This window comes from Ammospiza caudacuta, chromosome 3, assembly GCF_027887145.1.
Source record: "Ammospiza caudacuta isolate bAmmCau1 chromosome 3, bAmmCau1.pri, whole genome shotgun sequence".
Taxonomy (NCBI): Eukaryota; Metazoa; Chordata; class Aves; order Passeriformes; family Passerellidae; genus Ammospiza; species Ammospiza caudacuta.
In genome coordinates, this window is record NC_080595.1 from 81192656 (window position 1) to 81218970 (window position 26315).

General features: G+C 43.1%; 1 protein-coding gene across 1 annotated transcript; it reads right to left on the reverse strand.

Moving 5' to 3' along the window:
- Positions 1-890: 890 nt before the first annotated feature.
- On the reverse strand, positions 891-21651 carry TRIB2 (tribbles pseudokinase 2). Its single transcript, XM_058801576.1, has 4 exons — positions 21611-21651; positions 20334-20752; positions 16055-16347; positions 891-3224 (listed from the first exon to the last, which is right to left on the reverse strand). The coding sequence occupies exons 2-4, from the start codon at positions 20601-20603 to the stop codon at positions 2756-2758; spliced, it is 1032 nt and encodes a 343-aa protein (XP_058657559.1). The 5' UTR covers positions 20604-20752; positions 21611-21651; the 3' UTR covers positions 891-2755.
- Positions 21652-26315: the final 4664 nt, after the last annotated feature.

Genomic DNA, 26315 nt, shown 5'->3' on the forward strand with positions numbered 1-26315 from the left:
CTGTGAGTGCTATAATCAAGTTCTAGTTCTCAATCTACCAACTGAAACACATGCCAAGAATTACCTAGGAAAAATTTATGTAGTTCCAAGTTAGCTAGGCTGACAATAAACCCTGTGCTAGCACTTTTAGTGCAATAATCTTTATTTTGCAATGTGCAGTTTTGAGGCTGGGGGGTTTTCTTTAGGGGTGACTGTCAACCACCTACAGCTTTTTGAAACTACAGAGGTGCTGAAAACAGCCTGCAGTGTGGCTGTTAAACCAAAGCCCAGTCTAAACTGTCTTTTCTTAAGAGACCAGGATTCATCTATTCTGCCTCACATTCTCAAAGCATCTTATTACCCTACATGCTCTTATGTATGTCACTGCCTGCATCTGTTAATTATTAAGGTGAATGACAAACAGAAGCTGACCTTAAAGAGAAGACATTAGATTAGGAGATGCTAATTCAGAACCATTCTTTCTGGAATCAAGTTGCAAATGCAAGATGCACATTGCCCCAGGATTTTGGAAAGTGCAAATACCAGCTCACTCCATTTTGGTATCTCTCTTCATCGAAGGGTCTCCCAGCACCAAAGCTCTCACCACATTTCAATATCCTTCTTGAACAAGATAAATGGGTTTGGTAAGATGCAGGGACAAGCCAAAAGAAGAGAAAATAAAAGCCAGTTTTGTTTATAGCAAATGGTAAAATTTTTGATGAAAAGGTTTACAGTGTTACCTTGTAAATAAATATAAATGCTAAGTTTTCTCAGCTCACTGGACTAGGCAAGAGCCTGTCAGCATCACAAAAATTATCAGCTGAATGATCCTAACAGAGCAAACTTTTGCAGCACCTCAGATACTCAGTAAGAACACTGTTCACCACTGAACTTTAGTTAAATATGCACAATTTTATTTATTGAAGAGATTAGGACAAAAACATTAAACCAAATACATGACAAAGCACCAGAGGCAGTAAAACCCCACCATGCACATCACCAATCTTTCCTCCTATAAGGTACTTATAAAATAAAAAAAAAGTCCTTCTTGACACAGCACCATCTTCAGAGTGTAAAAACATTACTCCTTTATATTCTTAGTTACCAAAATAGAACCAAGGCAGGTCAGCTGCAGCTAGCTTTGTCTCTTGATAAAGAACTGTGAAACATCCTCTTGAGAGTGGGACCATAACTTTCCTGCAAGGCAGGCAAATAGCATCCATACGTCAAATGCCAAGTAGCTGTACGCACATGCCACATACTATAATTAAGCACAAATTCAAGTAACATTTACATACTACAGAGTCCACATGTACCTACCCAAAAAACATGACCACTTCACAAAACGTATACAGGCAGTAATATCAGAACAACTGAGGTACTGGAAACACAAATATTTATGCCAAGAGATTTCAATATCATACAGCAATATAAAAGCAGTAATAAAAACATTTGCCAGTCTAAATCAAATAAAGCTATCTAGAAAAAAAAAAAAAAAAGAAGCTAAATAAAAAGTTATTTAGGGACAGAAATACCTGAACAGAAAAGAAGTGTGTTAACTACAGCATGTAACATGTCATCCCAAGTCAACCCGTAATTGAAGTACTGGCTTAATACATCACTACTGTGACATTTTCTTCAATAAATAGAATAAGTCTTGACAATACAAAAGGTGCATATTACTGTGTATGTTTCAAGAGGAATATCTGTAATATAAATGCTCAGCTTATTAATACCCTCTTATTTCTTAGTCTGGACATAAACAAAAATGAAAATCAAACAATTCTTTTCCCAAGTTTAAAGGAATTCAAAGAAAAAACCCACAATACTCTTCCTCAATAATAAAGAGCCCTCTATTTACACGTGGGCTAGTCAGTAAAGAAGAGATTGGTTCTCAGATGAAGACACCGTTAAGGGCTTTCTGCCCTTGCTAGTCATATACGTGCAGCATGGCAGATGTGGAAGCCAGTATCTCATATCTTTTAAAAAAAATTATACAGTTTTATTCTTTTTTTTTTCTCCTATTATAGCAGTAATGCAGTTGAAAGTTCGAGTTATAATAGCTTCCTGCAACAAACCATTTGACACAAAACAGAACAGCCTGTTAAATGACAGTTACTTCCCCTTAAGGGAACAACGCATTAAAATGTAATTTCCTGACAAGAATATTAAGTAGTTTATTTAGAAGAAATGACTTGAAAATAGCTATCAAGAGACATGAACTGAAATTTTGCTTTTTTTTAGCACCCACTTTTCATGTCCATCTTTGTGCACCTAATTTTTTTCTTGTATTAATCCCATTAATTATTAGACATCTGATTAAAAAAGTTAGCCAATTGTATTTTCCCTGAATAATGGCTGAAGTTGAGTATCTAACAGTGCGATGCCAAGATGCGAGCTGAGGCAAAAAAGTTTCTATTTGTTGTGAGTTACCACTGTTTTTAATAGAACAGAAACAGGTGTGATACAGCTGCACCAGAATTGGCATGTGCAGTCTCCTTGGCTCCAAAAAGGTGAAGCTACAATTGCTCCATGCTGCCTTTTCTCCTCCAAATCAATCTAACCTGATAGCAAGCTCCCCCCGCCCCCCCAATCTGTCCCCATGCTACATTTGTTATATTAGCTCCTTGTGGAGGTTCCTTCTCAATCCGAGGACCTCTGAGTGTCTTTTGCTACCAAGCTAGGCTGATGCAGGATGTGATTGAACGCGGTCAGGAAGGGCTCCTTCATGTGTCCATCTCCAGGTTGTGTACCTTCTGAACACCAGTCTTTGTGCTCAGTTAAAGAATGGGTCCAAGTCTTCTTCCATGTTGACATCAGGCACCAGCTGATCTGATACTTCCTTAGCACCATATCCTGAATTCGATACATTAAAATCTGTAGAAAACCATGGATGGTCCAGAATTTCCTGTGAAGTCAGCCTTTCTGATGGCTCCCGACGCAGTATGCTACGTATGAGGCATTTTGCCTTAGGGGATAGAGTTTCTGGAATGTTAAACTGCCCACGGCGGATCTTGCTGAAGAGGGAACTAGGCTCAATGTCATGGAAAGGATAGCGTCCAACCAGCATGGTATAAAGCATGACACCTAGACTCCACACGTCCGCTGCTTTGCCAGAGTAGCTGCCATTTGTGTTCAAGATCTCTGGACTCACATAGGCTGGGCATCCATGCTTATCAGAAAGAGAGTCATCATTTCCTCTTAAAATATAAGCATCTTCTAGGCTTTCCAATTTCACTCTAGTCCTGTGGGGGGGAAAAAAACAAAACACAATACTATCAAGGTAAGCAAACATCAAACACAAATTCTGACTGTTGCAATTGTATGGTTATAATAGTCATACTATCCAAAATTTGACAATTGCAGAAGCGCATCAGTTTAAAATCCCACTCACAGCAGTTGCTACAGATAAATTGATATTGTCTCTTCCATACTGGTTAGAGGTATTAGACACATATAGGGAATACTGCCACACATACAGCTAGAGGCTTTCAAATACAGTCACATCCAGTAAACTCATTAATAAATTTAATTAATAACTCATTAATAAGTTTTCTTAAAAAGAGAATAGGAACTGCCATATTCATGCTTTTAGTTGATTTCACATAGACATGATTTCTGAAATCATAAACCTCAAGGTCTTTTCTGAGCTGGATGCACTCTAACCTACCCATGTAGGATTCACACTCAAATACAAACCCAGTCCTAACTACACAAGGTTATTTTGACACCTTCATGCTGGCAAAGCCACTCTGTACACTTGTAATTCCACAAGGTTTAACAGCAATAAAATGGTCACTCTGACCCTAAATGATCCATCCCTCTGACCAGCCAACATTTTCCTTTACCCCAGCAATTTTAAGAGAAATTAAGAAACAGCACTTCAAACAAATTCCAGTCTTCCCAAATAGAATTTTTGGCAAAGGGAGATCAGGTGAACTGAAGTCCAAGATTAACAGCAAGCTTATCTACCCAGCTGAGCCAGAGGAGCTCCTTGCACTGGAATGAACAGAGAAGCTGGCAAAGGACTTGCAGAGATGACAGGAAAGCCTTATCTAGACTGCAAACTCCTGCTGCCTGCAAAGCACTGTGAACTTGTCATTGTGCTGCAGTAATTATCTCTGCAAGAGAATTTTCTTCCCTTATGGATATCACACAGGAGCAGAAAAAAAAGATGCAGAGCTGCTTGTCATAGCACTAGCTGAACATAACCTTTCCTTCAATTCTCACTGCTAGGCTTTTTATCTATATTTAAAAATCTGTCCCTGTTGGATGCATCCAAAGGATTACCAAGTACCCTTCAGACTAGTTGTCAGCAAAGGGTGGTTTAGAGAACAGTCACTACAATGCAACAGGGCTTGTCCAGTGCCTTGGGATGGCAGAGTGACCTAGCAGTACTGCAGATTTTCCTTTCAACAATTTGGGGTCATAACTCAACTTTGAGTTTTAGTGCCCTCATCCCTGAACCCCACAGGTCTGTTGCCATCACTCCTAGCCCTGTGTCACGGCCCTGCTCTCATACCACAGACACTCACAGGCAGGGACTGGATTTCATCCCAGAAGGCAGAACCTGCGTCTCTTGACTAAACCACGTAATTTAACAGGCATTAAAATAGACAAGGAGAGCCTTGTTTCTTAAATGTTTACTGAAGACAACACCGATTGAGCTTGAGCTGCGAAAGACATCTGGGCCAGCTTTGGCTTAGACTTAGTTCCAGGGCAGCTCAGCCCTATCTTTTTTGAACCAACAGAAGAGCATTTTACTCCATTGAGTACTCCAGAGGCAACTGTGCCATAAACTTTCATGACACTTGGACCTTTTCAACAGCTAAATACGTTTACTAGCAGAGGTGAAAGCCCCTCTGGCAACATGCCTCAAATGAGGAAGTCATAAATACAGAATTCCAAATACCTGGCTCCCAAGCACAGTGTGTCAGGGCAGCTCCTTCTCTCCTGAAACAGGCCAGTGTTTGCTCCTCCAGTTCAATGCTGATGGGCATTGCTCAATACACCTGCTTCCTCATTAATTACCACTGCCATCCTAACAGTACTTCTGGCCTTGGACAACCCCCTCATTAGCACTCAAACAATACTTTACAGCAGCAATGCACCACACAGGAAGTGGGCTGCAAGGAAAAGCTTAACTACAATTACCAAGACCACAGAAATTTCCCTCTGTACACAAAGCAGAGGGTCCACAACAGGAGAGTGACTTGAGGAGAGTCCTTTCATAGCGCTCAGCTTTGACACATTCCTGCACCTGCACAGCGTAGGAAGAGAAGCAAGGAGAAATACCCGGAGGGAAAGAACATGCCAAAGAGGGCAGAGAACAGAGAAGAGGAAATGAAAGGGAAGGCAGGGACATGAGTTGTGGTTCCATTTGCATTGCCCACCTCAGTTTTTCCACAGAAAAGCATGTGTAGCAATAAAACAGTGGGGCCAGATACTCAAACATGCATTAAGTCACTGAACTGCCAGACAGGAAAGCATCGACTCACTCCTGCTAACTAACAGAAGCAGAACACACACACAGGGAGTGGGGCAGAGCAGGCTATTTATAAACAACTTCCAGGAGGGAATTCACCCCCACACACACTCGCCTGCCATCCCAGTGTCAACAACACAGGGAAATGTTGTTTACTTTCCTATCCTATTTTACATTTCTGGGAGTTGCCAAAGACTTTAGAAAAACAGTTCAATAAGAAGCTTTTATATTACATAAAATTATTGGCATTCCCTAATCTCTCATTTCCTACAACGGACACAGTACAAAACCACAGAGAACAGACTGCAAGGTGTGTCAAAAACTCCTATTTTTTTCCAAGAGAAGAAATAATTTCTTGATAATAAAAGAGAAGCAGCACACAAAAGCCATATCCCCATCTTGCTTTCCTTGCAAGGTGCTGCAGCCTCCACACAAAACAGCAGGTTTTGTTTAAGCAAACAAATGGAACAACAGCTGGCCCTTATCTGCCTGCTCCTCTGTAAGCTGTGGGCAAATGAAAACACTCAAGCCTGGTTTTTCATCCTGCTGAGCCGACAGGCTTTGAGGAAACAAAGGTCCCAAATTAAACAAAAACACAACCTTCAGTCCTCTTCCTCCTGGTCAGCCCCAAACCCTGAGCCAGAGACTCCCTTGGGTGCAAGGTGCAAGTGGTGAAATGGCTCCTCTGCAAGCAGGCAGTGCTCCTGCAGCACCGGGCATGCATTTCCCTGGCAGACTGCAGGGCCTGCATCCCCTGAGCACACACTGCCAGCTGCATGGCCTCAGCATGGCTTTCTCCTCTCCCAGGTACACCCAGGCACAGCCCAGGTGTTCCCAGTTTCATTTGTGAAGTCTGGTGTCTTTGCACTAGATGACAACACAGACGGTCCATCCGCACAGCAAGGAGAGCACAGGGATGGGAAGGGCCGTCTGACTTGACATAGCTGGCAACAGAAAGAGCTCACAGGGTGGTTCTGCCAGCACCCCTCACCACCAGGCAGGACTGGGGCTGGGCAGACCCACTGCAGCCCATTTTCAGTGACTGACAGACCTCACCCACCTCAGCTCACAGATGGAACACGGTCTGTGCAGTGCTACCACTGGGTACTGCACAGGTGTGTGTACACAGCAACTCTCAGTCCCCTTTTGACAGTCATTCCACATCTTTTCAGGCAATCAAAAAGCAGTAGCCTGGCTCAGAAGCTGCTATTTCCCAGTGCACAGTACCCCATCTCTATGAGAAACAGCTTCCAGTTCTGCTGGACTTCCTTTACACTGCATTTCAAGCATTGGCTTAAAGACCTCTGCTTTCTGCAATCCAGTGATGTTTAGGATTTAGTTTTTGGGTTGTTTTTGGGAGGGGAAATCAGGCAGGGAGTATGGAAGGGAATGAGAAAAAGGGGAGTCAAAGTCTAAATACAGAGAAATGCAGAATGCTGAATGAGAAGCAATCTCTCTCCCCCACATGCCTCTCTCAGAAAGCACTGAAATCAAATAGCCATGAACAGGAATAAAAGCCAACAACAACAAACAGACCCTGAAAACTACAAGTCGATTCTGAGAATACAGAACCTCCACAGAAAAGGGTGGGGAGTGCATCCAACTGCAGATTAACTGGACAACCCAAAATTTGACATTTGTTAAGGCAAAGGACAGAAAAAAAAACAAACATGAAGGTGTGAAATCACAATCAACTTTGAAGTGCCTCCCATCACAGAGAGGAAAAAGGACAAATAAAAATAGTTCTCTAAAAACCTCTCATTCTCTAAATAATTAACTCACATCAATGCCCACAAGAGAAAAAGGATTCTCACAAAGGATCCCCAGAAGAGAAAAAAGTTCTCCAAAAGCACCAGCATTTGAGCTTGACAAACAGTTGCAACAAAATTAATCCCTAAAGTTCAAATGTAAGCTACTGCCCCAGCCGGATGAGAATCACTTTACTGCAGGGCAACAAAGAGTTTTGCCAAGGCTTACGTAATTACAATACATAATTTCAAGTTTTAATGCAGATCTCGAATAAGCACTTGGAAAAAGAGCATTATGCATCTATCAGATCATTGATAAAACACTGCATTAGTTTAATGCATTAAAAAAAAAAATACAACCCTGAATCATGGCTATTTAAAAAGGGGAAGCTATTCTGCCTATGAATGCTTTCCCATTACTGGTGAATGAAACCACAGAAGTGCAATCAGAGGGCAGCAGCAGCACTCGGACGGGAAATGCGTCTTTGTCCCCATAGAAACCATCAGGGAAACCCATGAAAAACAATACCACTCTGAGTTTCTTATCAATATGCCATTCATTACTTGACTGCATTCAGACTTTGCTCTTCAGTAATGTAACAAAACATAATCAATTGTCTTCCAGAAGGTTCTCCAATGCAACCTTTGGAGCACTCCCCTCTGCCTTTGCTGCACATCCCACACATTTTTTCCAACAGATTCACATTACTCTTCCCTGCAGAGCTTTGGGACTACCAGCAAATTGCTATCCTGCCTTTTGACACTGAAACCAGGGCGTAAGAATCCAACATTCACACTTGCTCTCCAAAAGCAAACAATTTCCATACCAAAATCAGTTGAATTATTCAGAGGGCTCTAAACTCATAAGGCAGGAGAAAAAAAAATCTTTAACATTTAAGGCAGAGACAACAACTGATAATCTGAGTGTTTCAGAAGAAAATATCTTCATTGCAGTGAATAAGCAGTCAGTAGTAAAGGAGCCTGCACCTGAATCAATGAAAGCACTTGCCTCTAGTCTGTCCCCAAAGCCATCTGTATGAGAAGTAATATCTGAGCAACAGCTGAGCCAACCTTCCCATTTTGGAAACACTAACTGCAGACTGGGCCCACAATTTTTGCACAGCAACATTCCCCATATGACAGCCAAATCAGCTGCTTTTGGAAGAGACTGAAGGAGCCATCCTGCTCCGGACACGCCAGATACACCATCCAATTGTTACTCAGGCTGGGTAAAATTAAAAGGTCCAGATTTACAGATTCAATGCAGCAGACACTGGAGATCAGGAAACAAACATCATTGCCATATGAATGACTATTTTTTTCATACAATTGCAGGTAAATATAAAATGGCAATTTCTAAAGGTGCTTCACAATATTCCTCCAAGGGTAAAAAGCTGAAACCACCCAAGAAATGTTATCTCATATTTCAATATTATTCTGAGACCAGGAGAGCCTTTCCCTAGGTAGAGGCATTCAAGCCATTGACTGCCCAGTGGACCAGGGACTGCTCCTAGGTGGCCAATAATTTACAGGTCATTTAATCGAGGTCAGTTGCCCACACCTCATCATAATGATGAGAAGAGCATGCATGCAATTAGAGTCACAAGGAGGCAAAAAAATAAAAAGGGAAGCTCAACATGGGAAGCAGTTATCTTTTGCTAATCGATTTTTATTTTTTTTTAACCAAGGGAATCTCTCCTAAATAATGCAGAAGTAGGCATTCTTCATCAGGGAGCCAGTGAGACAGAGAAGGCGGTAATGGAAGCCCCGGCAGATGATTTGCAGCTCTGGTGAAAAGACTGGCTCTGAACTCACAACTACCCAATCTCCTTGGGGGCAGAGGGGCACACAGGAGCAGGGGGAAATGTTATGCCATCCATTTAAATCCTGCTCCTTTCACCAATAGATCCCTTTCCAACTTGTAACAGCACAGAGCATGGGCGTTCACCACACAACGTCCTACACAATTTCAGAGAAGAAAAAAAACCAAACTCTGCACAAAGGCTGTTAGACAGTCTCTTGCATAATGAAACAGGCTCAAGGATATGTTTCAAAAGACAACTGGGACTTTCAGGCAGCACAGGTTTACAGGATGAACCTTGTTCCTAAGGGAAGATTCCTTCACTGGTACTTCCGCACAATGAGGAAGCCTCTAAAAATTACATCTCCCCCACCCTTCCTCTGCAGGGATGCTAACAGCACAGTCAGCCCTGCCTGCACCCCCCTGACATGCAGTACCCAACAACTTAGAGCTTTTTAACTTGTTTTAAGCTGATCTGGGTTTTTTCCCTACAGAATTCCATTTACAAATGCTCTGGCTCACCTCCAGGAAGGACTGGTGCCCCAAAGACCTCAGTTTTACAACACTCAAACAGGATTGCTGGGAACAGCCTGTCCTGTATGCCATATACTTTGTTTCTTCCATGCCCTTATTGCCTAAGACAAAAGATACTCCCCAGAGAGTTGGTAGGTAGTGATGCTTGTGTTGGGGTGCAGGCTGTGAAATCCTGCAGACCCTTCCACAGAGGAGCTCTGTTACAATAATACCCTGAGCAATCCATTCTTCTGTAAGAATCTGAGCCAGGGCAGCTACTTCATCACCTCACTTTCATCTTGTTAGATCACACTGAAGATCAGAGTTTTAAAAGGCTGTGCTGTCAACCATATGCTGTGTTTCCCATCTTTTCTAGGTCTTTTGATACAATGCATGATGAAGCTCCACAGGGAAAGAAGACCACAATTTTTTTTTTAACACAACTTCATGTTGTGAAAAGAGCCCTGCACTTTCTGAGCCTACAATGGGTGTTCAACATCTCTAAGGCCATGCCATTATTTCACAACCTTACTGAAAACCTTTTGCTTAGATGTCTGCAATCCTGTCTCCAAGCAATACACATTGACCAAAAAGGCAGGTGCTCAAGACTAAATATGCCTCACGTGTGCTCCTCTTTACAATCTCCACTTTTTCTCTCCCTCCCAAGCCTGAAGTAATCTCCAAGTGTGATAATAAGAACAACTAAGAGAAGGCAGCAGAAGAATTTCCCTCTGACAATGCACTGCAGCTGTGACTAGTTGGGCTCCTGCCCCTCCTTCTCACTCACCCCTAGCACACACATCCAGGTACCCTCAGTCTCCACTCGTAATTCAAAATGGACCATTTTGCAGCAAGTCTAAGGATGGAGGTTTTCAAGTCTTTAAAAGGACCAGCTATTTAACTGAATTTGAGATGCCCTGAGACACATCTACTCCAGGGGCTACAGAGCACCTTTTGTCAGAGAGATCAATCCCACAATGGGCATCTCAGGAGAGGCACCACCCATGACTGACATGACAGCCAACACACACCACAGCATCCTGCCTGAACAGGGAGAGTGAAGAAGACAAGGCCCTACTATGATCTACATAGTGCAAAGTGCTTAAATGACACTGCAGGGGTAAAACCTGCTGCAAACTCCAGTGCTAGTTACAACAGCAAAGCCCCTTGCCACCCCTGGTCTCACTGAAAGGCCTTGAGCTGACTCAAGCTCCATCTGAGTTCCCATCATCATCCCAGGGCCAGACAGCAGCCAAATCTTCCTTCTCAGCTTTTGCATTAATTTATAACCTTTGGCACAGCAATTAACCTGTATGACTATCTATGCCCTCAGGGGGAGATTTATGCACTTCACAGGGTGGCTGTGATGTTCACCACCTGCAGACAGCCTCCCTCTTCCCTCCTGCTGGGAAGGGCACCAAACACATCAGTGTTGCTCCAGGAACAGGGTGAGAACAGAGACTTAGTAACCAAACCACATAAAGGCAATGGGGACACAAACCCTTCTGTGGAAAACAGTTGTGCAACCACTTCATCTGCTACCCTAAGCCTCACAGCAGATTTGCTGTCCATTAAGAAATTCGCCTTCCTCCATATTCTAAGAATAATAATTTCTGGTGTGAAATCTGACCTGTGAGTCTCTACTATTGAAGAACTTGTGCTCTTTGGTCCTGTGGCCCCGTTCAGGGTAATGCAAAGCGCTTAAATAACAGCAAAGTGCTTAAATAACAAAACAGATGAAGACTGTTTTTATTTCTAAATCTTCAGGTATTTAAACAGCACTCCCATTTTGTTTGATTTTCTTCCACTTTAGGACTCTCTAGGACTTAGAGAAAGCATTAACTTACATGTTCTCTACCGAATTGTAAGGGTAACAGCAAATTCTAACACATTGATGAAAAAGCTGCTGATCACATTATACTCTAACAAATGCTGGGGAGAAAAGCTTGCTACTAGCTATAAGAAAATAACAGGTCTACATGCAAAAAGGTTGGTATATACATTTGTATTTTTTGTGGGATCAGGTTTGTATCATGAGGATTGGAAACAACATAACTAGGTCATGTTAAAGCATCATCCATTCCAAGCTGAGAAATTAAAGAGGAAAAATTATTCTAAGAGCGCCAAGTAAATATGTTATGCTAGCACAGGCTTTCTAAATTAGTGTATTGTACTGGCTGCATTCCCCTGGCATAGAGCAAAAAGTGTCAAATCTTGTTTATTTTTATTGAATCCCACCTGCCTCATATTTACTCAAAGAATAGAGGAAAATTACAATATCTAAATACCAAAATTATTTTAATTTTTCCTTCAACAAGTATGATGAATGTACAAGGTCTTTAAGCTTCAAATATTACGACAGCTAATATTTTAATATAATTAAAGGCTTAAAAACACACTAAAGAAATTAACAATTCCCTGACAGCAGAAATGTTCTTGTATTAAGCAAACCATTGAAACAACCAACACAGAAATGCTTCATTTAATTCTGAGATCTTTCAGATGGCTCTTTCTCAAAGCATCTGCTATGTATCAGACTGATGAACTGCTTTATTAGCTATATACTGTGCATGGCACTATTTTTAGCACAACCCAAAAAAACCTGCCTGTTCTGCAACATCATTATGGGACACCAGCTAGGAGAAGGGCACAGTTCTGCCCAAGGGCCTACTATGAGAACAGGCTGTGCATAGAAAATGGTAAATACCATGACACAAACACAGATAAAATACTCAAAAGCAAGAGCCTCACAACATTAATACCAACCTGGCTTCATACCCAGGACAAAAATTTTAATAACACAGATGGAAGGAAAAAACATACAAGAACACAGGTTTTATCATAGGTCATTCACTGTTTTGGATTCAAGTTTCATTCTGAAGTGTAAGGACACAGTTTTTGAAGTACCTTAGAGGCACTTTAGAAAGTCTGTTGAGACTCAGCATGGCAAGTCAGTGTTGTTTTCCATATATTCAGTATTCTGGAAGCCACTACAATCATTTAATAGATGTGCTGCTGCTTGCTAACCCAGTCTTACAAAACATTTCCAGCCATGCTGTAATGTCTTAGAACTTCTGCTTCATCAACATCAGCTGCAGGTTTATGGAGTTTAACTCTGAAATTTCAATACTACAAGACTGGCTATTTCACTTATAGTTTACCAAGGGATCTACAGACACCTCCCCCTAAAAAACACAATTGCACTACTTTTTATAAAAAACAAAAAGCCCATGTAGCAACAGCACATATCATTTTTATAGAATGCAATTCACCCTATCTTCAAATTTCCTACAGTTCAGGATTTAAAGAAACTATAAATTACCTTGAAACACAGACAATTTTTTTCTGTTTGTTTCCACAGTGGAATTCTGAGTTTCATTTTAAGTGCTAATGTACTTACACACATGCAATAGTGTAAGACATGATCCGAGTCTCTCATGGATTTACCACATTAAGGAGAACACCTCTAGTACAATTAGGAGCCCCACAGAATGCTCAGTGCTACCAGCCTACAACAATACTTTATTCCACCTTCTTACCTCCCAGTTCATTAGAAACATCCCAAGGCACTGTGATTTGCAACATCCAAATAACACACATTTTTAGTGGGGACATCAAGTGGAAGCTAAGAGCACTCTTGGTGCTGCTAGATCAGGAGCCCAAATCTTTGCAAATGCCAGCTGTAATTTAGATAATGGGGATGGGGTAGAAGACTTTTAACATGTATGCACCACCTGCAAAACTTCAGGAGCTCTGTTTTTCTATTGAACTACCAGGATCTCATTAGGATCAATGAAAGATGATGTACTAAGAAATGCTTTAAAATTGATTTTCTTTTCTAGACAAATGGAACTACTTCTATATAACATTCACATTCCCTCTGGCTCCTCCAGTCCAGCAGCTCTAAGCCAACAGCAGACAAGCATCTTACTTAAAAAAAAAAATAAATAAAATAAAAGCACCAAGTTTTCCATTCATGTGTTGCCTGCCTGCTGGATTTCACATCTTTTCTTCTACCAAAATTAAAGCCATGAAAGTCTTCAGGAAGAGGAAGTTCCAAAGTGGTAGGTACTTAAAATGAACTGCAGAAAAACAGCCTTGAAGAAATAGGAAAAGAACTGCTAAGAAAGAGCTTCACTGAAGAGCAGGTGACACACAGCAGCAGAGTTCACACACATTTCTCAAAACATCATTTTTATCTCTTCTCTCCCTCTCTGGTTCATTATGAGCATCAGAGAGCAAGGGATGGTGCAGCACCCATCTGCCAGGCAGCTCCTCGAGGACTGCTCAGCACACAGGAATCCTCAGCAGCAGCCTCAGACACATGGGAGCTCAGAGGGATGCAAGCAACACACCAACACCTCTGTGAACTCAGGAGGACCAGGAAGATTTTTCATTTCTAAATATAGCAGGAGACTGAAAGTGATGACTGATTACAGTATGATGATCAGAGGATGTGAAAAAAGGCAGTCACTGCTGTTTGGTTCTATTTCTATCTCACATTATTTCACCTCTGTTTATTTAGCAGAGAAAGGATTACAATACCTTCCTACTTACAAGCCAACATTACATCCAGAAGAAAACCGCATTATGATTATCTTAAAAATAACCAGCAAGTCCTATTTGACCTTTAAAGTGAATTATTGTATAATTAGAAGACAATGCTCAAAACTGAGCAACAGTGTCATTTTGCAAACAACAGCTAAGCTAAAAACATTCATAAAAGCCAGCACTGCTATTACAGTACACACCACTTTTCTTGGGTGGCTGAAGGATTTGGCCCTGTGCCTCCTATGCTGACTGTGTTCCTAGTAAGCAGCAGGGTAGGAGTTCAAGAGCATCCAGCACAGGCCTGTGTCTGCTCCCACTGCACTGCTCTGAGCTCATGCTGCCTTCCCTTGGAAGAGCTCCTCCAAGTTCTGTTCTTCATGCAAAACCACACATGTTTACATACATCCCCAGGAAAAAAAATCCACTTAAACATTAGGATGTTATCAGCTACAACAGAGAACAACCGCTCAACTACTTTGAACAAGTTTCCTTATCTTCATCAGAGGCTCTAGAATGATGCTTAGTTATTAAGCTGGGAGTAAAAGTTGTGGAAGTGCAGTTTATATCTACCTGCTCTGCATTTCTCTATGAATGGACATTAAGCTCATTTAATTTCATGGTTTTTTTATTTGAAAAAGATGAGGAATCAGACATTGGGGCTGCAGTAGGAAAATGCTCCGTAGACAATCATCTGAACTGAATTAAGAAGTGAAAATATATATTATTTTTTAGTCTGTAAATAGATTAAAAGGAGAAGCCTATATTGCAAAACTCAGCTTGCAATAAAATGAAAGTAGAGAATATTTAAATGGGATAGATTGTCATCTTTATTATGTCATTTTTATTTTAAGACCAGGAACTTTTCTTTCCTGAATGAATTGTGTATTAGTTTTTTCTAATTTTTAGATCACCAACTTCCTGAGCCTGTGGAGAACTTAGAGAATTTGGCTGTTGCTTGTAATTCCCCCATATGCACTGGTTATTTTTAACAAAGCTCTCCAGAACATCCATTTCACTCTGCAGCAGTTTGAACAAGTTTTCAGACAATTTTTATCATTCAATTAAAAAGGTAAAACATCTCCCCATTGTCTACCAAAACCAGAAGAAGCACAAAGGCAGGTTCTGTTCCCATTTAGATGTTTGGGGTTTTTTTAATGGTTATCTTCCAATTTAATCACTCTATGAAAGCCTGACATGATTCTGACAGTATTAATTGCTCTGATACCTTATGTGGAAGTTGCAAATAAATTCATCACTCAAGACAAAGAAAACTGGTAAACACAAGGAAAGAGATAGGAAATTTCCACAACAGTACAGCTACTGCTCCACATGAGAAAGAGCACTTCAACAATATACCCAGAGCATCCAGGGCTATTTCTTCCCCTGTCTTCCCATACTCCTTCCCCAAATCATTTACACAGGAGGGTGTCTAGGGAGGAGGTTTTTTCTTTATTAAAAAAAAAAACCAAAACAGTAGTTCCCCAAGTACTACAACAGCTGGTACTACAAACAAGCACCCCCAGTGCAAGGCAGTTTCAGTCTTACTATGATTAGTGACTACATAATACTCTTACAAGCAGCCTCCAGATCCTCTGAGCATGGAAAACAAGATGTCCTCAGAACAGTCCTACAGAACACTTGACTGCTCTTCCTCTTCACACCTCCTCACTGGAACGAGCCATTTCAGTCCCCAGTCCTCTTTAACATCCTCTTTTAACACCAGCAGCCTTTATAATAGTGCAGCTCTTACACCTTTTCAGATGGATGTCTCCCAATAGGAATGAGGAAACTCCTCTAGGTGGAGGTGCAGGATGCAAAGAGCTCTCTATACTTTACTCCAAAATCTAAGCCAGAAGGTAAAATGGCACATCCATCCCACAATCAGGTTGCAGAGGAAAATAAAGTGTACTACAAACAAAGGCTACAATATCCTGCACCTCCAGCTACCTGACCTCAGGTATAATGAGGGAGACTTACCTTTCTTCATCCTTAAAAATAAATTTCCGCAGCTTGAGATCCCGCAGTACCAGTCCACCATCATGGCAGTGTGCAACAGCAGAAGCTATTTGATAGAAGAGTTTGGCTGCCTCCTCTTCTTTAAGCTTCTTGCAGGTACGAACAAACGAATGCATGTCCCCATAGCTCCTTTCAAAGAACACATATGCTTTTGTCTCCCCAAGAATTATTTCAGTAATTTGGTTGATATTTTTATGCGCAGGCAGACAAAAACATGGTGCTAATAACTCCTGGTAGCAGCCAATATCAAACACCTGCAGGAACAATGACAGTAAAGCCAGGGTTAGTGACAAGAAGGACAGTGAAGTCATGGTAAATCTGATTCTGCTAACAGAACCATCCCTAAGTACAATTTATGTCACTGCTGAAAGCTGCACCAATGTAAACAGGATGTCACAAACTCGCAGCACTGAGGACAAGACAAAGCAGACTGCACAACCCCACACAGAAGACACGTAACCTTGACAGGAAAGGCTAGTCTTCAAAAATGGTAGCAAGCACAGTTACATTAGCTAACACCTGATCAAATCCAGAATGCAACCTAAATTAAGCTGTAAAGACCAGAGATGTATAAGGGCAGTACTCAGAAGGAAGCATGTTTCTTTTCAATTTTCCATCCAAATAAACTCATAAAAAATACAGCCAGTAGCTTTGTATTGAGAGAAGCTGTCACATTAAATCCCCCCTGATACACATGCCTGGCTCTTTTGATTTTATTAACCCATTAAAGCCTTAAGGATTTTCAGGCTTAAAGTATCATCTATTGCTATTCCTATTTACTTCCTGCCTTTCTTTCATGTCTGAAAAACAGCAAAGTCACTTTCATTTTCCAAGTCTCAGTTCCACAATGGCTGTTTATAAGATCAGAAGGACAACCCGGGAAATAGCTCTGCCTGTTGGAGCACAGACAAACACCCTTCAAAAGGCAAAGACAAAACCACCCTGAACTCTCTGCATTTCAATCAAGTGCTCCATTAAAAGCGAAGTGTCCCTTTACTACTAAGTATGTTATCACTGATCTTATGAATGAGCTGTAAGAACTAAAAAAGCTGCTGGGAAACCCAAATATAAAAAGTTACTATAATCTAGTGATGACGAATGAATCAGTATTTGAGTCAATTGAGAAAAGACCACATTACAAGAAAATGAAAGACTTCATTGAGAATAACAGAAGTCAGTGTACTAAAAGAGACTGAGCAAAGTACTTGATAGGAGTGATTTTTATTTTTAATTATACTTGCTGCAGAGGACTGCAAAGCAAGTATTAGCATTTCCACCAGCATAAAAATTCAATTAATATGTAACTTACTCGTGAGTGTTTTGTTACTTTAGTAAAAGGAACTAAAGGTATTCATGTGTCCTTCGAACGAAATATAAAAATTAAGAACTGGTCTAGTTCTCTAACCACTGTTTTAAACTGCAATTATTTTTTACCTTTCTGTATTATAGTATTTGTGTTCTGATAGTGGGTATTTGTACCCTCTCTGAGAAGCAAATATCTTCCTGTTCTCTCTAAAGCTTTAAAAGCCTTTAAAAATTGAGTGAGAAAGATACAGTTCAATCAAAATTTACCTGAGGCTCCAAAACCTGCATCCTTTAATGCTTCAGAGCACAATCCTAATAAACTCCTTCCACAGAGGAGGGCTCAAGCCCCAAGAAACTGGGACACCCCCTCCTCACAGACCTCCCTTTCCTGTCACCTCATACCTGCGCTGCCTTACCCCGGCATAGGGAAAAACAACCTTAAAGGCAGACTGCCAAACAGAGCCAGCGCATTTTACGGGGGGAGGATTAGCACCGAGGCATTCTGGTGACATGGTGCACCAGGGAAGCAGAACCAGGGCGCGGAGAGGGTGTTGCTAAAATCCCTGGTGTGCAATTCATTCCAGAGGAGAATTCATTGACATTTGGATCTCAAAACTCGTAACTACTACGTTATAAGTGAATGGCTCTTCTACAAAGCAGCTGCTATAAAATAAAATTTAAGCAGGAATATTCATGTGGCTCAAACTCTCATGCGAAAAGACATCATTCCAGAATTCTCTCCTAAACCACATTATCATAATGTAAATTAGTTACATTTTGTGGTTCTCAGACTATGTTAAATAAGTAGCTCTGGTTATGTACCAGTACTGTGTTTGAACGGGGGGGAGGGGGGGGTAGATAGGAAGCACTATCATACTGCTACAGTGTCAAATACCTTCTATAAAGGGCTTCTTTGTATGCCAGCTTTTAAGATCCCTGGCCTCAATTCAGCAAATGTCCAATAAGCTGCAGTTTGATTTAGGTCTCGCTAGGAATTAGAAGTGAGAAGTTACCATTGTTTGGATGCCACAGAGCCTTGAAGCAAATAACGGCATCGGTACAGCCGGTGGGTGCAGCCAAATGAATCTTGAGAATCATCAGTATGTGTCTGCTAGAGCCAGCGTTTCTGCAAGCAATCTCTGAGAGCATCTTCAGTAAGATACCAGAGAGCACCTCTCTTTGCCGGAAGGCTACTTGACAAATAGTTGTCATGACACTGCAGGCATTTTAAAGCACACATTAAATTAAGCCGAGTTCAGGACTGACAACTGCACCCTCAGAAACTAGCAAGCCAGGCTAAGATCGTATTTTTGGAGCACAGCTAGTAGTGCCTCGCACATATGGAAAAACTGATACTATTCAAATGTCAGGATCAGCTCAAAAACATACAGCTTAAATAGAAGGGAAAAAAAATAACGGCCCAGTCTTTGTGAGCTGCAGTTCTACTGCTCATACTGTTATCAACAGTGCCCTAATCCTGCAAAGCAAACAAGAAACAAAGAAGCGCAGAGCCCCTGCTTCACTACTTGCCATGCAAGTTCACCTAGAATTTCATGCAGAGCAGCAGCTTTGTGAGACCTGTTCATTTCATGATAAGATGCCAATGTCCTAGAGTGCAGCACTGTACTACTGCGTCGAGCTGGGCTTTCATTCTCGAAATTCTCATGTCCTATTTCAGTTTGGTAACAAAGCATCCAGTTCAGCAAGCAATATTAGTTCTTAGCAAAGCCATGGGCCTTTTTTCCCCTAAATAATCACATGAAGGTTTCATCAGGTTTTATAACTCAATCAGTAAGCATATTTAAATTGCCCTCTGAACTCCAATCTTCACAAATAGCAAGGAGGAGCAATTATTTTCACTTCTCTGCTACAGTCTAGTCCATAACTTTTTATGAATCAAGTATGAGAAAGTATGAAACAGTGAGCAATACTATTATTAATCCCTGGAATACTAGTAAGCTATAATACATCTACTTTTCCATCTAGAAATTTGCCAAATGGCATTAATTCCGTGTTTTGGGAATAATACAAACACTGCAGCATGTGCTGCAAGGTTGCAATTTGCTATGTAGTTATAAAAACTACTACTGGGTACTGTTTCAGTTTGCTGGACATAAGTCTGTCTCGTTACAGACAATAAGAATCACAATTTAGGAACAAAGGATAATATTCCCTCAGCTCAAAAGGAGAAAAACACCCCTCCACAGATGTGCACGCATGCGGATTTCTTTTTCCCACAGCTCACCTTTTAATAGTAGGAGCAAATTGGGAGGAGACAGAGAAAAGCCGGCAGGCTACAAAGAGTGGGATAGCTATTCTGTCTGCACTTCTAAAAACCGTAGGTGTGCAGGTTTTATTCTTGCTCAGTTGGGCAGTGGGGGAGGATGCTGTTTGCAAACAACCTCCACCGTGAGGGAGCTCAGGCTGATTAATTAGATGTGGTTCTTCTTTTTTTTAAATCACTTTTAAGATAAAGCCGATGGCAATCTGCCCACGGGCCCCCCGCTTCTCCATCCTCTTCCGTAGCCAAAGCACAGAATTGGGGGCAGTAAAAATCGAGGAAGTCAGCAGGTCCCAACACCTTAAAATTAGCTGGGGATTCCCTACTCCATTTTGAAAAGTGAGTATGTGGAAGATGAGGCTTTCTCCTAGTCTGAACTCACGTTAAAACCTACTTCAAGAACGGCTCTTTCCAGAAAAATATCCCCCTGCCAATAGAAGGCAGACCTGGCTCCGGGCCACCGCTATAACGTGGCCATTGTCTGGAGAGAGGGAAAAGTTACAGGATTCGCCTATAATCCCGTCTCCCTGCCTTTTGTTTCTCCACTATTCAATAAACGAGGTACACGGCCATGCTCGCCCTCCTGCGAGACACGGGAAACCCGGGCGCGACGGGGGAGAACCGGGGGAGGGGGAGAACAAGGAGAGGCATTACCTTGCAAACCAGCTCCTCGCCGCTGTGCAGATGTACGGCTCGGAAAACGTGGTCTCCCTCGAGAGGCTCCAACAATAAGTATTTCCCGATGCAAGAAACGCAATGCGACAAGTTCGGGGTCTCCGGCGGGCTCGGCGAGCCTAGATTCGGGCTAAAACTCTGGCTTGGCTCGATGGACCGTATGGACGAGAGCTCTTCAAAATCCTGGGTTTTATTCCGCGGTCTCCCATATCGTGCTATCGTGATAGGGGTTGACCTTTGTATGTTCATGAGTATGGAGAAGACCAGCCGAGACGCTGCACCGGAGCCCTGGCGTGGAGCGCGGTCTCTCGCCCGTCCAGCTGCGGCTGCCTTTGTGTGGCGGGGGGGGCGGGAGCGGGAGCGCGGCGGCGGCGGGCGACCAGCCTCAGCGCCGCGTCCTGGGCACAGGGAGAGAGCGCTCAGCCCGCGGCCCTTTGTTCCCGCCGCCGGCCGGGCGCGCAGCGGCGCGGAGCAGCGGGCAGCGGCGGGGCAGCGGCGCCCGGGGCCGCGGAGCCGAGGGGCGGGCGGCGGCGCGGCCGGGGCTGGGCGGCCGCCGCTCCCGCGGGGCGCGCAGCGCGGGCGGCAACAAAAGGTCGGCAACGCGGTGTGCGCAGCGGGACCGTCCTTCCGCTCCCCTACGGCCCGGCAGCGCCGCGCTGCCGCGGCTCGGCTGTAGATGGCGCGGGAGCCTCGCCGCTAGCGCCCGGGGCGCTCCGAGAATGCCCCGCGAAACAGCGAGGGAGCATTTAACTTGGGCCGACAAAGGAGCGGGACCGCGGCGGGCGGCCCGGGGGAGCCGCACCGGCACCGCGGGAGCGCGGCGGGGCGCGGGGCAGCGCGCACCGCTCCGCGCTGGCGGAAAGGAACGGGCTGTCGTTGTCGCGACAGAACAAAAAGTGCAACCGGAGAAGAGAGAGCGCTCCCACGCTCCCCCTGCACAGCGGAATTGTGAGCAGGGGCTCGCTGCCTTCACCGCCTTCAATGGAGTTCACGCACAAAGAAAAGAAAAACCGGCGCGGCGAGAAAGGCCCGAGTTCTTACTGCAGGGGCTGGGAGGGCGATAAGCGAAAGGCCATAAGGGACAATTAAATAGAATCGCTCAAAAAAAAAAAAAAAATAAATGCAGAGAGCAAATTTTGTTTGATGGGTTTTTTTTTTTTTTCCTCTTGGGGATAGAACACAGGGAGCAGAAGGTAGCCGCGCCGCTCCCCTCCACCGAGGCACCGTCTCCCCCCAGCGTATCAGTAACTACTTACGTGGCGGGGACGCTGGCTGCCTCCGTGCTCGCTGCCGGCCGCCGCACGCCCGCACGGTGCCCAGCGCGCAGCCCGACTGCCCCGCCGCCGCCGCCCGCCCCGGCCCGGCCCGGCCCGGCCCCGCCGCGCCCCGCCCCGGCCGCCCCGCCCCGGCCCGCCCCGCAGCCCCCCCGCGCCGCCGCGCTCGGGGTAAACAAGGTGAGACGTCCTTCCGCAGCCCTGCGAGCGCTCGGGGGCGGCCCGCCGGCCGGCTCGGGGGCCCGGGGCTGTGCCCGTGTATCCCGGTGTATCCCGGTGTATCCCGGTGTGTCCACCAGTGTGAGCAGCGCTGTACAGCGGTGGGATGCTGACCGCGGCTCCCCCGCTGACAGAGCTCCGGCAGGTCCAGCCTTTCCAGGGGTTGCCCTTGCGGCTGGGGTCGAGATGGTGGTACTAATTTTAATATCAAATAAAATAATAACAATAATTATGGTAGTGGCTTATGCTGCCCTAAAAGCAGAGTCCGCTGCGCTGCCGGGCGCGGGGGCTGATGCGGTATCTCATGTGCTGGCCGAGCTTTTTCTCAATGAAGCAATCGCTATTTTCCGGGCAGCGCGGGGCCCCGCATACTTAGGGGAGCACTGGCGCTTGTACCCTGGTGCTGCCGGGTGGGAGGAGTTCCACCGACTCCAGACTTGTCTTAATCCGTCCCAAAATTAAAACGGAGGGGAGGAGGGAGTGCGGGGGAAGGGAAGACCGGGGGAAAACGTAAACCTTTTCACAGAGAAAGCCATGAATGGGGTCGGTCTGTCTCCGCCCAGCACCACTGCGGGCTGTCGGTTTGGTGGTTTTTGTTTTGTTTTGGGGGTTTCTTTTGTTATTTTTGTTTGGGTTTTTTGTTGTTGTTTTGGTTTGTTTTTTTACCTTTTTTGTCTTTTTTTAAAATCCGTTCCCTTTTGTTTGAATAACAGGAGTTTAGCTATATATTGAAATTTGCTGAGCAGTTCCCTGAACTCCTAATGAGCCTGATAGTCTCCCTAGTTTTTGTCTGGATGTTGGTGATTTTCTCTGAAACAGCGACCAAAAAAAGCCCAAACCAAACCAAATGCTCAAACCTCTTCCCCCAGTCCCCTCCTGCCCCCCAAAAAGGGGAAAAAATAAATATACAAGCTAACAGTAAGAAGAAAATAGGTCTGTGAGGAGAGCACAGCTCTGTCCTGGAGCTGCAGCCTTTGCAGGGCAATGCCAAGGGACTGTCTGTGTCTTGTGTGTTCTTTCCCCCCATCAGCACAGGGGAGGATCAGAAAATGGGAGAAGGGTTGTTTTGGGGTGAACACCTACAAATTTGGGTGATACCTGTTTTCAAGGGGTAGAAAGAAGTGAGTATGACAATAATGAAGTAACCAATGGAGGAGTCAGTCCCAGAGGTGCCTGCTTTGAGGCAGAGAAACAAGCTCTGAATAGGGCTCCAAAGGGGCTAGGGATGCTGCAGTCAGACTCCAGTCTTGACAGGGGAGGCTTTGGAAATGCCTCTCTATAGCATTGCACCTGCCTCGTGTCTTGACACTAGGAGCTGTAAGTGCCCTGTTTTAGAGTTTATAAGATAAATACCACAGAAAAGGGTTGTCATGATTTTAAATTTGGCATGGAGCAGATGAGCTTCTGGCAGCAGAGATTTAACCTGGTGAATGTCACTTGGGTAGTGAGGAAGGGCACAGATGCAGTCATCTGCAGCAACCCCTAGGACGACCTGCAGACTCAGTGTTTGCTATTTGCTGTAAAAATGAAAAGGTGCTTTTCCTGCCTTTCCTCACTTATTCCCATCACCTCTGAATAGTTTGTAACTTTTCAATACCATTTTTAGAAATGAGATGAGCAGTGCCGGATACTGAATCATTGCAAATAAGGACAAGCCATAAAGTTATGCAATACATTCTCCAGTATCACATCCTGTGATCCAAATCAAACATTCTTTTCTTAGTAGATGGCTTTTTACACAATTTCTCCCTTCCTCTCCCCCTGCATACTCCTTCTGACTATGACAAAGACCTAGGCTCTTGCATCAACCTTTGTTCTGTAAATAAATGTTTTCTGTTTAACTTTCTTAGTTACCCAGCATCAGCTGGAGCCACAGTCCCTAGCAACTCTGGAAAGGCTATCCAGAGCCTCCAAGGCCAACAGGAGAAAGGAGTGAAAGGAGAAAGGGATGAAAAGTCTAATTCATCCTAAGCCTCTGGTTGGAAATTCCTGATTTTTATCAGAATTGGGATTTACATCTGAAAAAGGGATTCCATATCCATTCAAGTTTGGAATGAAGAGATTATAAATTTTGAGTTCTGAATTAAATCTACATTCTAAGGCACAGAAGGATACGTACAGTGTGTAATGACACAGTTACCTGTCCATCAAATGAGTTTTACTCTTTCAGAATATTTTAATTATTTCACTCCCTTTGCTATGGGGTCCCTCCCCAGACCTAATACTTTGTAAATTTTGCTTTTGCTCTCAATTATGTCAATGAAGATACTGCCATTTCAGTCCAATGTTAAAGTAGTAAGCTCTAAATGAGCAAACCCCTTTATCTGCCTCATAGAGACATTAGGTGTCCATAATTCTATGCCCATTGTTTTAGTCTGTGTCAGCTGAAGTTGCAGAGGAAAATCAACATATAACATGTGAGATGGGAAAATGAATGAGATCATAAAAGTCAGATCAAAGTCTGAAAACCAAGTCAGCATTGAGGCTTTGCCTGACTGCATCCAGTCTCCCATAGCTGTCGTGCTGAACCAAATGGGAGAGATGTGACTTGAAACACATCAGTCAGAATGTCAGGGCTAAAGGGGTGCCATTGGCTGGTCCAAGTTTAAATGTCACGTTCACGACATTTAGAAACACCAGTTTGAAGTAAATTGTGTTGGTAGTTTCGTTGTATTTTCTCATCCAATTGAATGAGAGAAATTTTCTCTCATTGTATATTGTATATAAGCATATTGTATATAAGCATATGTATGATTAAACAGTTAGTGAATCAGTGGTACTACCAAAGAAGTAGCCAGCAGATTGGCATATGAGAAAACTATCATATCTCCCCATGATCTTTCTGAACACACATCAGAATGAAGTTAGTTAGGAAGGATTCCTTTTAGGACTGCCTACTGACTGCCTTTTGCTCTTTGGACTTCATTGTGCTGATCTACCTTGCCTGGAAACTGTCACCAAAAGAGACAATCCAATTAGAAGTTTATCTTTTAAACAGACCCTACAATTATCTACTTCTTTGATGATGATGTCCAGTAGTGCAGTGCTGAGTGCTTGCTCTGGAATTGCTCTTTCTGCAGGAAGTGCAGCTGCAGGAGTGGAAGGGGGGAAAGGGGGAGGTGAGGGTGTGTGTGTGATGTTCTCCCTGGAGCATTTTTCCTATTCTTAACTATCCCAGAAGAGTCTATGGAGAAGGCCTTACATTTTCATGCCATGGAAATCATCCACCAAAACTCTCCCCTATTCTGTATCCAGAGTTTACCAGCAGGCAAACAGCAAAACCAGGTGTAGAAATTGGAGTTTCCTGTTTCAGGGACTGAGAAAAAAAATATTAAATTAAAAGTGTGACATAAATCTGACCTTGTGAAAAGAAAAGCATCTTTTTCTGTAACTCTAATTTTCAGTCTGTTTTATCTTTTAACATCTGCTTTTGCAAATATGGACTCTGTGTGGACAGGAGCCAATCCTCCCCTCCAAGCCAATAGCAGTCTTTCTTCCATTGATGTCAATGAGCTTAGATCAGAGTGCAAGTCTTGTGAGTGATCAAAGACAGTCCTACATTTAAAAGACTTCCTTTTCCAGGTCAATCTGCTCCTTGTCCCTTTACAGAAAATATATTGTCAGTGTACAAACACAAGCTAGAACAAAAAGGATAATAATTTTTGAAGTGGTAAAAGAAAGACCCTAATTTTACTTTTTTGCTGATTTACAAAGTGCAGAGCTGAGCCTACTGGGAGCATTAAACAACTATTAAGTGCCGAGAACTGTCATAGTGAGAAGACAGTCTTATTTCAGCAAAATTAATCCAAGTAGCAAGCTCAAAATATGCTTGAAAGTACCTCCCCATCAGTTGTCAAGGCTAGATCCCCATGCCAATTCGAATATGTTTTTTCTATTTTTTGTAATTATTTTTACTTATGCTATTACTCTAGTATGTTAGTAAGGAAAGCTAAAGAAAGTGATAAATCATGGGACAGCAAAGGGACAAGTCTTTTCACCATACATCAAAAAGGCAATTCAAAGACATAGAGACAAGCATCTCTTCTTTAAAAAATCTTATGATTTTGACTTTTGGTATGTGCATCCTTTTTTTTTTTAATGAGCTGCTGTCAAGAGGTAACTTGACAAGAAATGTACCCATTTGCATGAACGGCGTGTGTGGGGCTTACGTGTGTGTGAAATAAGGATACAATAAAGTATGTAAGGATAAATACCTATGTGCCATATCTGCAATCAGAATCAAGCCTTAGGCTTCATTCTTCACTCAGACAACAAAAAGAAAAGGTGTTGTTGAATAACTCAGTGCAAGATTTACAACTATCTACAGTGCAATAAAAATAATAAAAAAAAAAAACTAAAATATAATTTATGTACAGAAGCCAGTTAAATGAGGTAGAGAGAAGCAAGTCCAACATTTCTGTGAGCTGCCTTCTTGGTTAATTGTACATTAATTGCAAAGAAAAAAAAG